Source organism: Copadichromis virginalis, linkage group LG17 (assembly GCF_057382275.1).
Source record: "Copadichromis virginalis isolate Kocher_CV1m ecotype Utaka linkage group LG17, C_Virginalis_male_GT1.1, whole genome shotgun sequence".
NCBI lineage: Eukaryota > Metazoa > Chordata > Actinopteri > Cichliformes > Cichlidae > Copadichromis > Copadichromis virginalis.
Window position 1 is genome coordinate 28,978,289 of NC_140634.1, and position 16,743 is coordinate 28,995,031.

Below are 16,743 nucleotides of genomic sequence, written 5' to 3' on the forward strand. Positions count from 1 at the left end.
CTGAGTTTAGGAGAAAAAGGGGCCTCATTTACTCACAGTGCGTACACAATTATTTTTAACATAATAACAATGATAATATTTATTACTAATGTCATTATTATTATTTCTTATATGTACCGTTTTCCAAAACACCATGAATCACAAAATGCTAATTATATTAAATGATTAATAATTAAATTCCATCTTATCTCATCTTAAATTCTGTATATCATTCAGATTTTTACAAAAATGGCACATCATGGCTGGATTTCATCACTTACACTCTTTTCTTGTTCTTTGTGGTGAGTTTCTCATCTAAGGCTGACAAATCATGTGCTCCTGGTTCTTTTCCTTGTAGTCTGTTAGTCTTTTTCATATCAGCTTTGATAGTTTTCATGTCTTTTTTTACTTGAGTCACACTGACTGTCTTAGGGGAAACAATATTCAAAAACTCTGTTATTTTAGTCTTGCTCTTTGGACACAGTTGTTTCAGTTTCTTAAGGAAACAGTGTGCAGATTTAATAAATCCAATGCTACATTTGCAAAATTTTTTGTGTGGGGTAAGAACATTTCCATGCACATATTAGTAAATGAGGTCCAGTGTCTTTTTGGAACAAGACAAAATAAAAAAAATAGGCCATTTAGAAACTGGTTTACTATAAGAACCCAAAACTACAAAAAGAGTATGACAATGAAATACAGTCAAAAAGATGATCATATATTCATGTGACATCTTTATCCGAGAAGTAACTGTTACCAAATATATACAGTATACAGTAAAATAGACTAAACACATTTTTACCTAAACCCTTTCCTCTAGGCAAATCTTCAGTTAGCTGACATCATTACGACATCATTCGAGTGGTAAATTGACTAAACTTGACTCAACAGTTTTAAAAGACGGAGCTGCACTCCAAATGACCTGTAAACTAACTTTCATTATCTACTGTCTTTTATTTCAGAGTGCCTCTTTAAAAGTGTCAATCCGCTGCATTACTGTCAGCATTCTGGCTTTCACAGCAGTTTGCATGCATCAGGGAAGATCTAAGGACCCGGCCTTGACATTTACACAACGGCTGAAACTTAAAAGATTGCTGATACACACTGAGATGCAAACATTTCAAAGCTCAGGCACACACACAAACACACGCAGGCGCTGGGTGCATGAAAGATCCTGCAGCAACTTCATCAAAATGTTGTGGTTTTATTAAATCACCTCTGCAATAAAACCTTCCACTTGCCTCACAATGCTGAGATACGCAGCAAAACCAAGAGAAAAGAGGAGGAGAAACTCTCAGATCAGAAGAATCCATGAGTACCTACAGGCTGACACGACACTGTGCACGAATGCACCATGCAAAGTCTAAGAGTCCTCTTTCTGTGTGCTTGTGTATATTAAATGAGACAAAACAAGTGCACAACATCTCTGATCATGCAGCTGAGCAAGAAGAGATCTGGTGTCTTAGCTGTTTTGCATTAAGCAGGCCTTAGGGTAAAAATAAATTAGTCGGAGCATCACTTTAATTAGAAATTACTCCAAGCACTCGCACTCTTTAAAGCTCCTTTCATTCATTTACAATGCTGTATTTCAATTTTCAAGCGGATTTAGGCTGCGCAAGTCCCAGAGGATGTGTTTAAAGAGGAATAAACTGGAACAAAAACCAACAGCTGAATGGATGGACCCCAGAGGATAATGACACTGACAGAGTGCTTCTGATTGGCCAAGAGACAAAGCCCTTTACACCAATGGGAAGATGGCAACAGAAAGACAGGAAAATAAAAAGCTAAGGCTTACAACGAGGAAGATTTTTTTTTTAAAAGGAGGATCAATGCATGTGAATGCTTAGACACTCAGGAGGTATCTGAATGCTAGGTTATATATTTCTGCTGTGCCCTCTGTGTCATGGTCCTGGGTCATTTTGACCCAGTGTTCTTAGTTTTTCTGTAGTTTTGTATTTTGTTTCTTATGTCCATTGGATTGTTTGGTTTGGTATTTGGATTCCCTCTGTGTCCATGTTTTTATTGTGGTGTTTGCTCTGGTACCGTGTTCCCACCCTATGTGTTCTGTGTTCTCCTCATCCCCTCGTATTCATCCTTCTTCTCTGCCTCTCTCTCTGCCTCTCTCTCTCCGTGCTCATCTCTGTGTACTGTGTTGTGTTTAAGGTCCACATCTTGGTGTCAGTATCGTCAGTTTCGTGTCCTCCCTGCTCGGCCATGAGTAATTGTCTTCAGCTGTGTTCCCCGTGTGTTCCCACTCCCCTCGTTACCTTCTGTGTATTTATGTGTCCCTTTGTTCTGTGTTGCGTCGTCCCTCTAGGTTGTGTGCATTTTCCGTGTCTTCCCAGCGCCTCAGCTTTTAGTTGCTCCCAGTATAGTTTTATATGACTTCTTATGTTCCTGTTAATAAAGACCGGCCTTTGAGTTCATCCCCGTGTGTCTAGAGCCGTGCATTTGGGTCCTCTCTTGCCTTCACACAGCCGCTGCATGACACTCTGTTCCCATGACGACTGCCGACAAGGTCACTTTCGCTAGCCAAGGCAACGCGGTAGCCCAGCCATGGCAGGCAACACAGAAAGAGACAGAGGCAGAAGAAGGGGAGGACAAATATTAAATTATGGTGTGAAGAGGGTGAAGGAAATTTGATGATTAAGGACACCATGTGTGAAATTTCATTCGCAGGTGCACAGGTGAGACTAGCGCCGCGTGTGAGGACAAAAGCATCTGCGGTCTTACACTTTAACGAGTTCAGCCTTGAATAGGTGTGCTGATGAGAGCATGTGCCCCACTTCCCCCACTCATCTCAAGGCCAAATCCTGAATGACAAAAAAAAAGAGGCTCTAGGCATACTTTTTAACATGCCCCTGAACGTCCTCCAACAAAACAGATCAATCACTGAATGAGTTCCCTTGTCTACCTCAATGCATCATGGTCCCTGTATTCCTGCCAGATTCTCTCAACAGATAGAAACTCTATTTGGGTTTCTCCCCAAAGTGGCAAAGCATAACCTGTTGTGTCCTTATTCATGCCGCCTCACCTTTCCATTTGGCAGACAGCAGGACTCCGGTAAATTAGTGTAGTTTATTATTAATTCCAGTGATTAATTACAGAAAAAAAGATGTCTTGTTGAGATGACACAGCTGTCTTACTCATGCCATGATCCGAGGTGAATTAATTTCCCGCTGAAACACCATAATTCTCCCCAGTGCCATCTTTCGGGGTGTCAGCTTCATCTTAACCACTCGTGGCATTTGTTTTATTAGTGCTGGCGATAAAGGGCATTGGATGGGCAATGGCCCAAATGTGTTGTTCTTCTTTTTTATATTTCTGTAAAGTCATATGCTTGCAACGTGTGACCCTTCCTCTTCTCTACTTAATCATTCTTTATAACCCATCATAAAAGATAAGGCTGTAAATCCTGATTAGGCTATGGGATTTAAAAAAGGATTGGGTCTAATTTTATCAATAAATCAGACATTTAAATTTTGGATGGCGGAATAGAGATACTGCCCAGCAACAACCAAAAAAACAAACCCAAATAGCTTCCTTAAATAAACTCTTTTAATTGTCATGTGTTCATTAAGATGAAACTTCACGAAGAAGCTAACTAATTTGCTCTCTGAAAATTAAATGGCAGATTGTGTAAGCTAATTAGCATTGGATACCTCATTAAGATGTTGGCATGCATGTGTGTATGTTTGTGCATGTCACTTGTAAGATGCACTGCAGGATAACTAATTTAAAGGGGCTTTAGATAGTGAGCAATGTGTCAGTCTTCCTGTAAGCACTGTGAAGTGGTGGAGAAAAGCAGTCTGTTCGGCAGCCGAATTGCCAACACGATCACGTATCGTGCCAAAAATGTGCGCCGTCACCTGCCAAAGGCTGACTGGTCAGTTTATTTTTAACTCTGGGACCAAAAGAGTGTTTACAAACCTATCAGCATCATCATTATGGTTCCAGCATGACACAACAATGACAGGAAAATTGTGTCTCTTGAGCTGTGCTATTTCTTTTACAAAGACAAAAAGTGACAGCACTCAGATTTAATAAATTGTGCCATATTTTTTGCCCTAAATGGTTTAACTACAGTAAAATGGCTTTATATTGCAAGAATGAAAATTGCATTTGTATGCTAATTGTGGTGAACTGCAATGCATAAATGAAATTAGTTTGATTAAAAACAAAATATTTGCTGTTACCTTTGAATGTTTTTGGGCATTTACTTGAACTGTTATTTTGAAATATTTTACAAGGTTTTAAAAACTCTTTCTTCCTTGGAAGTTATAAAGTTGTGGTAATCTCCCCTTGACTTCAGTTCGGGATTCTTTGAGGAGTATGTCATTCTCTTATAATGTCACTGAAAGAACCTCACCACTTGCAACACTTACATCTGCAGGGTATTTACATTATTCTCCTTGTCTACAACGCCAGACAGCGGCATATCAAAGTCATTTTCCATGCCTTTTTAAAGTATTTGGCTTTCTAAGCTTGTTAAGAAAGCAAGAGCCCCCTTGTTTGGATTTACCAGCTTTCTAAGATAAACACTGTCAAAACAGCAGGCGCTGTCAGATTTACCAAAGTGCTCGGTGATAAATTTGACCATCTGCAAGCTCTGCTAATGTATTATAGCTGGCTGCATAATTAAAATATGCTTTGAAAAACAAATCATTATCATCTCTGATAAAAAAGAAATATATAGCTATCTTCCAAGTATTAATTCAGTTTGTTGCTATCATAGTGTGGCTTTTTAATGATTATTGAAGGATTGTTACGGGAGCAATAGCATAGAACTAATATAGTGCCAAACAGTGCTATACCATATTTCCTCAAATGATAGTTTAGTTTACCACAACAGAATAAGAAAATCAGACACATGTTTGAAACAGGCTTTTAACAGAGGCGAGATTTCGTTCCTCTGCTTGACTGCAGAAAATGGTCAACAACATGCAATATAGGCCTGCTCCAATATTATTTCGTTTGCCCTATTAAAGTAACTGCCTACGCTTATTATAACATAACAAGTGACAGCTCACTCATTAAACAGATAAATTAGCTCCCTTGAGATTCTCCACACAATGACTTTATTTTTAACAACAAGCTGGGAATCAATTAACTCAAGTCATCTGCACTAGCATGAAAGGGGAAGGTCATCAAACTGGTGACTCACTGCACTCATGGTGTCACTTCTTTGTTAATCCAACATAATGGAACAACTTATTATGGCAGAACATGTTTAATTTTTGTTTATGGGTGCTTTATATTTGTGACTAAGTGAGCAAAAAAAAAGGTGAACAAAGTAATATGGAGTATACCTAACAAAGCAAAAGCAGTTCATATTTCAAACTCAGCACGAGTGACACTGACTGACACTGACATGTGACATTTTGTGGGAAACATGGTTTGATATATGAGTTTCATTTATCTTTTCCAACTGATCTGGTTTTTTATGAGGGATGAAAGAAAACAAACAAGGACTAAATGTTGAATGTACTTCAATAGTGTCTCTAATATTTTATATATTTGGTCTTTTCTGTGCGCGGTTTCTATGGTGGCTCTGTGTTTGGGACATCCCTGCTGCATCCGGCTGTCAGTCTGCCAGAAATTGCACAAATGCCTTTATAAGTTCTAAGTGACGATTATAATCAACATTGTCTAGCAATTTATTAAGCAGAGCAGAGCCCAGAAAGTTAGTGTACTGTCACTGATCTACTGGTAGTAGCAACACCACCCATGTACCTGCTGACAACAGAACAGAACAGCACTACTGTTAGCACCTTCTGCAAAAAATAAATAAACAAAAAAATGAAAAAAATAGTTCAGAAGTAAGAGTGCAGATTCCCTGTAACATTTGTAACAAATGATTTTGGATATGATCCCAAACACTTGAGTAAACTTCACACTGTGGCATCAAAGTGTGAATATAAATGTATGCTCTGGGAGGGGTTTTTAAGAGGAAGTGCATACTGTTTTTTGTTGTGCTTCCATTCAGATCAAACCAATTGACTATAGGCTGCTGACTAGCTGAGATTTCATGATTGGTACGCATTTGTAGTTACAGGCTCAGAGACTCAAATAAAACTCAATCATTGTACACACAGCAAATTCTACCTGCAGCTTGTCCATTGGGGATCTTTCCAAGTGCCATCTTCTGCTGTGCCTTTCTCTGTGCTGCAATATTCTAATAATCATGTTTTCCTTCCATTTATTAGGTTCCCGAGGCCCTGTGTGTTGACTACAGCAGTTCTCAGTTCTGCTGTAAAGCAGAAAGTTAAACTTAAGGTACCCTATGGGACTGTAAAAGTATCAACAGTACTCCCGAGTGCAAGTTTAGCACACTCCAGCAAAAGATGGCTCACACTACTAATTGAAAGGCTGTGGCCATCCCTTCCAATCACCCCCTCCAATGACTGATTATATATCTGACTTTGTGACCCCGAATACAGATCACCTATCGTCTCTAAACCCTCTGGGGCCTCCTTAATGCATGGCAAGAGTGACCACACTGTCACAATGAATTTCCAGCCTCCTCAGAGTCCTCATTATACGTGACAGTAAAATCTTCACTTTCCTTTTCAGTTCTCAACTTTCCACTTTCTGCTCATTTAAATTATGCTATATTCACAGCATTGTGAATGCCAGGCTAATCAGAAAAAAACTCCTTAGGTAAAGACGTGCACAAACCAAGAGCAAACAAAGCTCCAAATCAGTACAATTAGTTCTTATAGAGGCTCATGGTGCTGCCCTTTTCTAAGTTGACCCCTCTGACACAGAGGCTTGAATTACTCAGAGTAGAAAGAGCGGTGCTAATGAAACATCAATGATTGCACTTTGTCAGGTTTAGTGAGTGAACGAAGGCTTCATCCCGAAGCGGAGGCAATGCACAACGAGGCAATGAGTTGTCTTTTTTATATGTTAATGAGGTCTTTTTTGCTGTGAAACCCTTTTATCGCTGAAGACAACTCGCTCTTGTTTCAGTATAGTCTGCACCATTTGCAGTTTGCATCAGATTTCACACTCCTCGTCAGAGTCATAACTCTGTCAAATCACGACAGACAGACATGACACAAATATTTTTAGATTAAATGTAATTTGTGATTTTCGATTATCTCTCATGTCATGCATACCATGAATAATCCTCCACAGAATGTCAACTTGTACACCCACTGCTTCATTGCCAATAAGTTCAAGCTGACCTTATTTGACATAATTGTATTGTTATTAATTTATCAAAAAGCCAAGAAACTTGAAGCTCAAGTAGCCCATAGTTAAACAAACGTAATCGACACCATGAAGAATTAAGGTAGTTCTGAAGGTCCAACCCAGTAGAGATAGGTGTAACTAATGAAGTGGTTGGTGAGTGCATATATGGCATGCTTCACCCTTAAGGATTATAAGTATGGGGGAAAAAAAACAAGTAAGAAATCAAAGTGTTCAGTACAAGTGACATGGCAGCCTATTTTTAAGGATTTCTTTGCTGATTGCCAATGTTGTATGTTTCCCTGCATTTTATGCATTATGTCTAATCTATGCCATGTGTACCATAGCGAAATACTACTACAAACATGTATGTCAGCACACACAAGAATAAGTGGTGCTCCTGGCGTTAAATTCAAAATGAGCATCATCATCATCAAGACAGAGGTAAGTCAAAAATATAAGGATTATCTCCTAAAAGTTTCATGATTTCTGAATTACAGCCTTCCCTGATACAGTTACAAACATATACTCATTAGCCAGTTTATTATGATGTCAAATATCTAATCAACTAATCACACAGCAGCAACTCAGTGTACTTGGGCAGGTACGCTTGGACAAGACAACCTGCTCAAGAACAGGGAAGAAAGGTCTTTTAAGTCACTTTGAACATTGCATGGTTTTTGGTAGCAGACGGGTATCTCAGAAACTGCTGATCGCTGGGGATTTCCCCACCCAATCATCTTTAAAGTCTGGAACTGTCTGAAAAAGAGAAAATATCCAGTAAAGTGGAAGCTTTCTATGCAAAAATGCCCTGGTGATGTCAGAGGTCATCCTCCTTTGAGTTGAAGGGAAGGCAACAGAAACCCAAATAAACTCTCATTACAACCAAGGTATGCAGAAGAGCATCTCTAAATGTACAACACACCCAATCTTGAAGCAGATGGGCTACGGCAACAGAAGAGCACCTTTGGGATGCGGTGGAATGAGAGATATACATCATGGATGTGCAGCCAGAAATTCTAGAGCTACATTGTAATGTTATCCTGTTAATATGGAGCGAACTGTCTGAGGAATATTTTCAGAATCTTGTTGAATCTATGCCACGACGAATGTAGTCAGTTCTCAAGGAAAAAAAATATGTAACTCTGAATAGCACGGTGTAAAGAAAAACGAGTAAGAAATCAAAGTGTTCGTTACAAGTGATAGGGCAGTCTGTTATTATGGATGTCTTTGTTGATTAGATGGACAGTGTTGTATATTTTTCTGCATTACATGCATATTAATTAATCCATGATGTGTGTACCAAAGTGAAACGCAGCCACCCACACATGTACATCAGCACACACCCACGCACACAGACAGGGAGCTATGTTCTGATCACTGCCAAGCCGAAGCATGCAACATGATAAGAACTTCCTTTTTTCACATGAACACAGATGCAATACATGTGTCGACAAGGAGGCGCACCAGATTCCAACATGGGAAAGACCCTACTGTACACAGAGTATGTGTTATGGCAGTTTCACAAACACACTCAAGACTTCAGTTACATGGTAATATTCATACATGGCTCTTTTGAACTTAGTGTGATCACAGTGAAGAAACAAGCCCGAATGACGTGAGCATGAATGACGATGGATGCAATGAGGCGTGGGTGCCATGTGGAGTTATGTGATGCGATGATGCCGTGTGAGTAAATGATCGACCAATCACTGACAACAATGCGGACATATAGAAATCAACGACAACAGAATACAGCTTTCAAAAACAGATAAGACACAACAAGAAGAAACGAGAAAGGGCAAAACAAAACCACAAGCTGCTTTCCGTGTGGGCCCCAGAGAGTCCTGCTTTGAAGTGGTTTGCTTCAGATACTGGCAACGAGGGGAGGGGGTGTTTTGCAGGGATGGAGGGGTTGACAAGTTAGCAAAGACCTTCTGCTGTGCACTTCGCTTGTACCTTTTGCTAATGGCCCCAAAGCACAAAACAATCACAAAACACAACAGCCCCAAACACCCTCTATCAAGTAAAGTTCAAGCCGGTGAACTTGATCAATTTTGCTCTTTGAATTGCCCCACCCCTCACCAGTTTTAAACCCATGAGAGTCACTCCTGTGAACCTTTAATCCCTTCCAATAGAATCACAGCATGTATTAAATAATAAAGGCTCTGAAGTGACTTTTATAACAAAAGATCCAGTACAAGATGCTGGGTTTCAGTAAGTCGGCAGGCTTTCTGAAGCCCATTTTTCTGCTTTGTCAAAACAGCAAATAAACCTTGTATAATATTCACAACTCTTCCTTCCTCTGCTTCTCAACTACACAGGCCTGAGAGGGATTTAGAGTGTGATTGTGTTGGTCTGCAGCCTTTTGCCACTTACTGTGTCCAGCACTGCAGGGGCTATGATTTGCTATCAATGGGCGTTTGCTTATCTGCTATTTTCTGCCAAGCTCAGACAATGCGGCAAAGCAATTCTGTGACACGTGCAGTCAACAACAAACAAACCATTTTGGGGCGGATAGCTTAATTGCTATTGATGCTCCTTGGCTAGATGAATATCATAATTTTCTTTCAAAGTCTGGTGGTAGAGTGCACTTGGGGAAAATATAACCAGGAGGCACTGTCAATTTTGCTTGAAAGGGGCCAGATAATACCTTGTCAAAGCCTTTCATTATTTCTTTTGTTCCTACATGTCTAATTATATATCTTAGAGACTGCCTGTACAACATTAAGTATTGATTATTATGCGTCCTCAAAACTGCCTAGCCAAAATAGTCCTACAAAAGTACAGTCATTACAGCAGCTAATTATTAGTTGCTGTGTTTTTTCATATTTCCCAGGACAGTGGGAGTAAATTACCCCATCAAACTGACTTCAGAGCTTTCAAATTACATGGAAAACTTGATTTAAAATAAAGAGCCTATTTGTAATTTACCACCAGTACTAAGTAATTGCATGGGCTAATCTGTCAAAAAAAGATATCATCAGCATTATCATTCTGCTTTGCCTACTAAATCCAATGTAATATTTCCCCAGTTGTTCAGTTTTCGCAAGTACTTGACCATTGTCCAGAAAATGGGATGTTACTGATATAGATCATATTGCTGTGTTTCATTGTGTTTATCGCAGTAGCCTGACAAACATGGCACTAACAGTCGCTGGAAATAACAAATCGTATCCAGTGTATCTTAAATTCACTCAGGAAACAAGTTCAATCTCAACCACAACAAGATCCAAAACCCAAGCTGTTGTGACAAGGGACATTTAAAACCATTGGGAGTGATTCGCTCTCTGTGGCTCGGTGTCTATTTAAGATAGATGAGATCATGAAGGGGATGGAATGCACCTTGTCCTGGAAGAACCTGAAGCAGTTACAACCACTTCAACTTAGATACCACTGCTGGGGCACTTGTGTTGACTAGTGTAGCTACGGCAGCACTGCTATAAAAAGGATGCATGATACGTGGCTGCAATCAAAGTTGAACAAATAAATAAACTTAAATTGAAAAAAATTGAAAAAAGAAAAAATAAACATTTGTGCAGATGTTACAAGGATGCAGTCATCTTACCTGGGAACACAGGCAGTGGAGGTCTCCCCCTCAGGAGCCTCTGGGGCTGGGCAGCAGAACTGGTGTAGTACTGTTGGGTTTCTGTGTGAAAAAAGAGTGGAAACAAAACAGAGGCAATCATATATTTTGTTTAAACTTTAGTTATTGTTTAAATGTAGAACAAAACACTATATATGACAGCAACTTTTTAATCATGGCTTAGCCAGCGTGGCTAGTGGCTAAATCATTATACACCATATATGTATAACACCATGAAAGTGTAGCAGAGTAATAAGGTTAGAGGATGAGGTTGGTGTACCTAGTTGCCAGTTGGGGTGTGAGCCCCACGTCCATCCGCTGTACTGTTCATGCTCTTAATGGGGTGAACTGTGTTATTTCCTTTACAAACATAGCTTGGTTAAAATGCATTATTTTTTATATGATTATAGTAATTGAGATATATATATATATATATATATATATATATATATATATATATATATATATATATATATATATATATATATATATATATATATATTATATTTATGTTTTTGGTTTGTTGATTTATTTATTAATATAGTTTAATGTCTCTTTCTTGTAGCTGTGTTTTAAGTGCTGCAAAGTTAGTCTGACATTACTTAGTTTTTTTTTGGTAAATCTTTGTCTGCCTTCCTTTCTGACCAGCCAGTCATGAACTCATTTGACTGGTGGTTATACTATATACAATAAGGCAGATAACCTTTGACCATGGTTGGATGGTATCACGTGAGAAACCTCTATTGTCAGGTGAATTTATCAGTCTCTAAAAGCCCACAAAAATGTTGACAACAGTTTGCAAACCCTACATTAAAAACATTAATGTCTAAAAAAGTTTTTAAAAAATCTGGATGCTGTTTTAGAGAAGAAATTCAGTGAATGCATTTTAATTTTTGACTGAAATACTGGTTAAAAGATCCCGTCAGTGTCTTATGATTTGCATCAAAATCTGTTTCCTGAGATCCTGAAGCCTGCATTTCCTCACTGCCCACTGGTTTTCCACTGTGGATTTCCCATTTTAGCTCATCACCTGATTAGTTTCCCACATACACATCTGCTTCCCATCAGTCATCAGCCCTGTGTCTCATAGCTGTAGTCACCAACACCTGCATATTTCCAGCTTCCTAGCTAATCAAATAAAACCAATGCCAGTGGGGGAAACAAGATATCAGCATGCACCCTGTTTCACCTTATTCAACTCCTTGCAGTCCTTACAACCAGAAATGTCTGCTTTGTCTGTGTTTCAGAGTCACTCTCTAAGATACTGCTTTACTCAACCCAAGCTCAGTGTTGCTACAGAGTTTATTTATGGGGAGACTTTCAGGATTACCCTAGCATGAAATCACTGTGCTAGCATTGGTTAGGATCTGAAGACAGCAGTGGCATGAATTTGAGGCACTGACAGCTGACAGTGTGATTTTCAGCAGTCCACTAGCACTGAACTGCAATGCAGACTGATGTATTTGGAAAAATTTGAGCCAATATAGTTTGAATATTGGTATACGCACTCACTTTCTCAGGCTTTTACAGTATTCACAATTGCTAAATATTAATTTGTTTATGGGACATTTTTCTTCCTTTTTATTTAAAAAAACCAAATAAATTATAAATGCAGTTCACAGGTGGCTTTGTGTGGCTATTTTGGTTATCCCAACAATCACAGATATATTAACTCTGTTGTGAACAGCTTATTTAGCCTGAAACAAGCATTTCATAACAGGCTTACAGAGTTGAAAGTTAGCATACAGTCACATCGTGTGATGTCTGATGGTGGGAAAGAACCTTCTTTACATTGTACTGAATGCATATATTCACAATGTTACAGCAAACTGGGCACATTATTAGAGTGCCACTGAATGTTTAAGTCATTGTTCTATGTTGTGAACAAAAGCCTAACTTTTTAATGCAGTATGCATTTTTCTTTTGAATTGAATTGTAGCCCTGCAAATACTTACTCAGTCATTTTATACTCCATTTATTAAAATAGGCACTTTTTCTAAAAAAAAAAAAAATTGATGGTGGCGGGCTGAAAAATATATTACTTGCACTTCCTGACCTTGCTCCTTGTCATTTGTGCAAAATGGCCGTAAACCTGTTAATGTCAACTGTGCAGCAATTTGTTTTTGGAGAAGTCTAATTTGTTTAAGCAGTTAGTCGCACAGTGGCATTTTAAATTATGTTTGGCAGGCAAAGCAAAAAAGTAGTGCTCAAAAGAGGAAAGCTAGAAGAGCGCAGGATGAGTATACCGCAAGGCTGTAAATGACTTTGATGAGCAAAAGGCCCCAAAACTGGAGTTCTTATAAGCACAGATGGGCAGTAACGGGTTACTGCCCATCTGTGCGATAGTAAGGGATTACTATCGCAAAAACGGTAATTAGATTACCGTTACTTTCCCGTAGGAACGCTGCGTTACTGCGTTACTAAAACCGTGATTTTGTTGCGAGAATGTCTCATCACAGTGACGTAAGCGAGTGCAACGTTCCTGACAACAGCTGTGCGCAGATTAACAATGGATAATATATCGAGTGCGGAGAGAGTATGAGCGTGCAGCGTTTAAAGCGTGGAAGTACTGACCTTACTTTGAGTTTGATTCCACAAAAAGTGACAAAAACATTAGTGTCCCTTGTGCGTGGGAAGAAAACTTCTTTTTACAGCCAAAAAAACCCCCCTAAACAAGCACCGAGTGCGCAACGACGTAATGGGAAATTCACAGAGAAACTCGCGGATTCTTCCACTGACCGCTGCGACTCATCTGCACCAGGGCAAACCTCCGCCTACCCCACTCCTGCTGTACAGGTGAAAATAGAGCAACAGGACCGCTAGTCTTTGACTTTATTTATTTTCTGCTGTTTTACTTGCATCTATTTGAAAGACTGAGTGTAAACACAAAAAACATTTTATTTTATGTGCTGGAATGTGCAGAAAATAGGTTTAAATGTTAAACTAATTTCTTCAAGTCAGAGAATGTTGCATATAATTAAATTTTTACTTGATGCATAAAGTTAAAAGATTAAAACTGATAAAAACAAGTTTAAAAAAAAGAGACTTTTCCATTTGTTTACATTTTATATGATGGATTATGCAGAAAACGTAGAATTGGGCTGAAAGATCTATCGCTTTATCACCTATGCAGGTTGTAAATTGTGTTTTTAAAAAGTAACTAAGCAATTAATTACTTTTGAAAATAAGTAATCAGTAAAATAACGGGATTACTTTTCTGGGGAAGTTATCAGTAATTAGTTACTGATTACTTTTTCAAGTAACTTGACCAACACTGCTTATAAGTGAGTAGTTTGTTTTTCTGTTTTTGTAAAGGACTGAAACACTGTTATCATTTATATGTGGAAATTATGCACTCATACTGAAATATGTGTGTGTGTGATATATCTGGAAGCTGGTCCACGGGAAAAAAAAATGACTCAATCATATATTCTGTAAATGAGTTTGGATGTTATAAGGTGATCTTTCCAGTCACTTTTCTCTTTTGTTTCAAGCTTATTGACATTACAGTTGTCTTTATGTTACTTTAGTGAGAGAATGTGAGATGCTGTGTTTGCTCTCGCACAACAATATCTGCCCCGGAGCCTAACACAGGATTGTTACACTGTATCTATAATGTGAATAAAGATGGTATTTGTTCAGTGCTCTGGGCCCTATTCCAGGAAGCAGGTTCAGCAAACTCTGAGTCTACTCATGAAGTTAGAGTTAATTAACATTCGGACTGACAACTTTGAGTTTACAGTTCAAGAACAGCTGATCAGATCAGTCAGCTCTGAGCATGTTCACCCTGAGTTAAGTGCATGAATGAGTAGGAGCTTCAAACTAGCTGCTGAGCAAGACTTTTTTTTGTCGAAGGACTTTGCTAACATCCACGATGAAATGAAGCATTACTACATAGAGCAACGCAGTTATGTCCATTATGGCAGTTCTGCCACATATTTTCCTGCAGGGCATCACAGTTAGTTCCTTTTATAGCAAAGAAAGGCAAGTGCAGAAATCTGAGAGTGGATGAGTGATAAAAGAGATCCCTGCAAGCTCCTCAGAATTCCTAGATAAAGATGAGGAAATCATATTAAGGTAGCACGGCGAGTCAGTGAGCATGGAACGAGGAAAGGGGAGGAGGGAGTGGAGGATATGGTTTAAAGGATGTGTATGCTGACAGAAATGATCAAATCAATTTAAAATAGCATGTATGAAATAAACAACCAGAGAAAAGAATATATCATCCAAAACATATTGCAGTGTTTGGATTTTTCTTTTAATCTTAGTAACATTTATTTTAGGAAATTCAACTCAAGATTAAAAACACTACTTAGGTGAAAAACTATCTAATGATGTTTCATTTTAATACTCCCCCCCCCCCCCCCCCCCCCACATATCCTTTTCCATTCTTGCCTGTTTAGAGGTAATACAGGAGAGATGGCCACAGAAGCACAGAGTTCATATTTTGAATAAATCAGCACCATGGACAGAGACAGACCAGGCAACTGCGTCTCCGGGAAAAAAACATCTATTCTCAACTCAACTGAAGTTTTTGAAAAGTAATCCCAGCTAAAAAAAAGTGCAGAAAAAATTGTTCAGCTGTTTACAGAGCAATACAATGTGTGCAACAAACGGTTGTTTTCATTTTAAATAAGTGCGCACAGAGAGCACAATGTCCCCAGAAGGGCAAAGGCTATACTTAAACTTTGATGCTTTATGATGTTTATACTACAACATGCTGAATATCTGATGTTAAATGATAATAAAAGGATTCTGATGTTGTGTGGTGTCATACTGAGAGAAAAAACTGTGTACAACACTCTTGATATGTTTTCTTTTTCAAGGCGAATGCTGACCTTTGCTTCCAACAGTGACGACAAAGACCAAATGCTTAAAGAATCTAGTTAGCTGTTACCAGGGTCTACAGTCACACAGCTGTTAAAAATGATATCTTGAAAGCTGTGGACACTGGACTGCTAACAAACCTCTCTTTGTCTTCACAATGATATTAAATTGCAAAAGAAATAATAATAAATTCCTGCTGACACTTTCAGTTTTGTTTTGTTTTTTCTAGTTCATGGTGTGTTCCTTTTTTACCAACTGAGAACAATTAATTGATTATCATAATAGCAGAAATCTTTGTCTTCTACCAACAGACTTAAAGAGTCAGGCCATGCACTTCAAACCAATGCATTAGCAGGTTGGGCTGTGAAATGGTAAAATACTCTTTTCAGAACAAAGAATTCTCATAAAGTTTTAGTAGAAAGACTGATTAGATCATTTGTCTTTAAAGCTGCTGACCAAGAACTCACTGTGTAAAAGTGCTTTTATTATACTAACACTGAAATTTTCCACGATTAGCAGTTCATCAAAACCTCTAAGAGAAAGAAATACAATTGACAGGACAGTGAAAGTGTGGCTCCAGCAAGTCTACTGATAATGCATCAAAGCAAGACATCCCCCTCCTTTGCTGGAACAGTCAATGGCCCTACAGTCAAAGATGAAGGCAATACTGGCTTATAGTGAAGACAGAGCAAGGACTTAAAATTTTAATGTCAAAAAGCTTTGAGGCCATTTTGCTTTTCTTTCTTCCTCAGTTTGCAGTTCTCTTTCAAAGTGGAAGCTACTTCACATTGTCCACATTCCTGACTTCCAGTCTCCATCGTCCATCTCTTACTCCAATACCCCCCACACCCACATCTACCCCCATTCCACTCCTTTCCTTCTGTCCTTTTAACACTTGGTTTCCATCACTCTCGATGACTCTCCATCCCCCTGTTCTGGGCACGTTGAGCTAAAGAAGAATTTGCACAATTACTCTTGCTGTCAGAGGGTGTCACTGGTAAAAAGAGCAACCGGCCTTCCGTATGCCTTGTCGCATCCCTTGACCCAGGACACAGGGAAGGACAGAGAGATGAGAATCAAGACATAAAGGTGAGAAAGCAAGGCCAACATTTACAACAGCAACAATCCCTCAATCCCTTATTACAGCATACTAGTCT

The 16,743-nt window shown here is 38.8% G+C and overlaps 1 protein-coding gene across 2 annotated transcripts in view; it reads right to left on the reverse strand.

Moving 5' to 3' along the window:
• The window catches only part of iqsec3a (IQ motif and Sec7 domain ArfGEF 3a), a 120,641-nt gene that overhangs the window by 85,745 nt on the left and 18,153 nt on the right, over positions 1-16,743 (reverse strand). For both annotated transcript variants that reach the window (XM_085435849.1, XM_085435850.1), the window contains exon 2: positions 10,742-10,822. In XM_085435849.1, the coding sequence (XP_085291975.1) occupies positions 10,742-10,822 (81 nt within the window). The remainder of the gene's footprint in view (positions 1-10,741; positions 10,823-16,743) is intronic.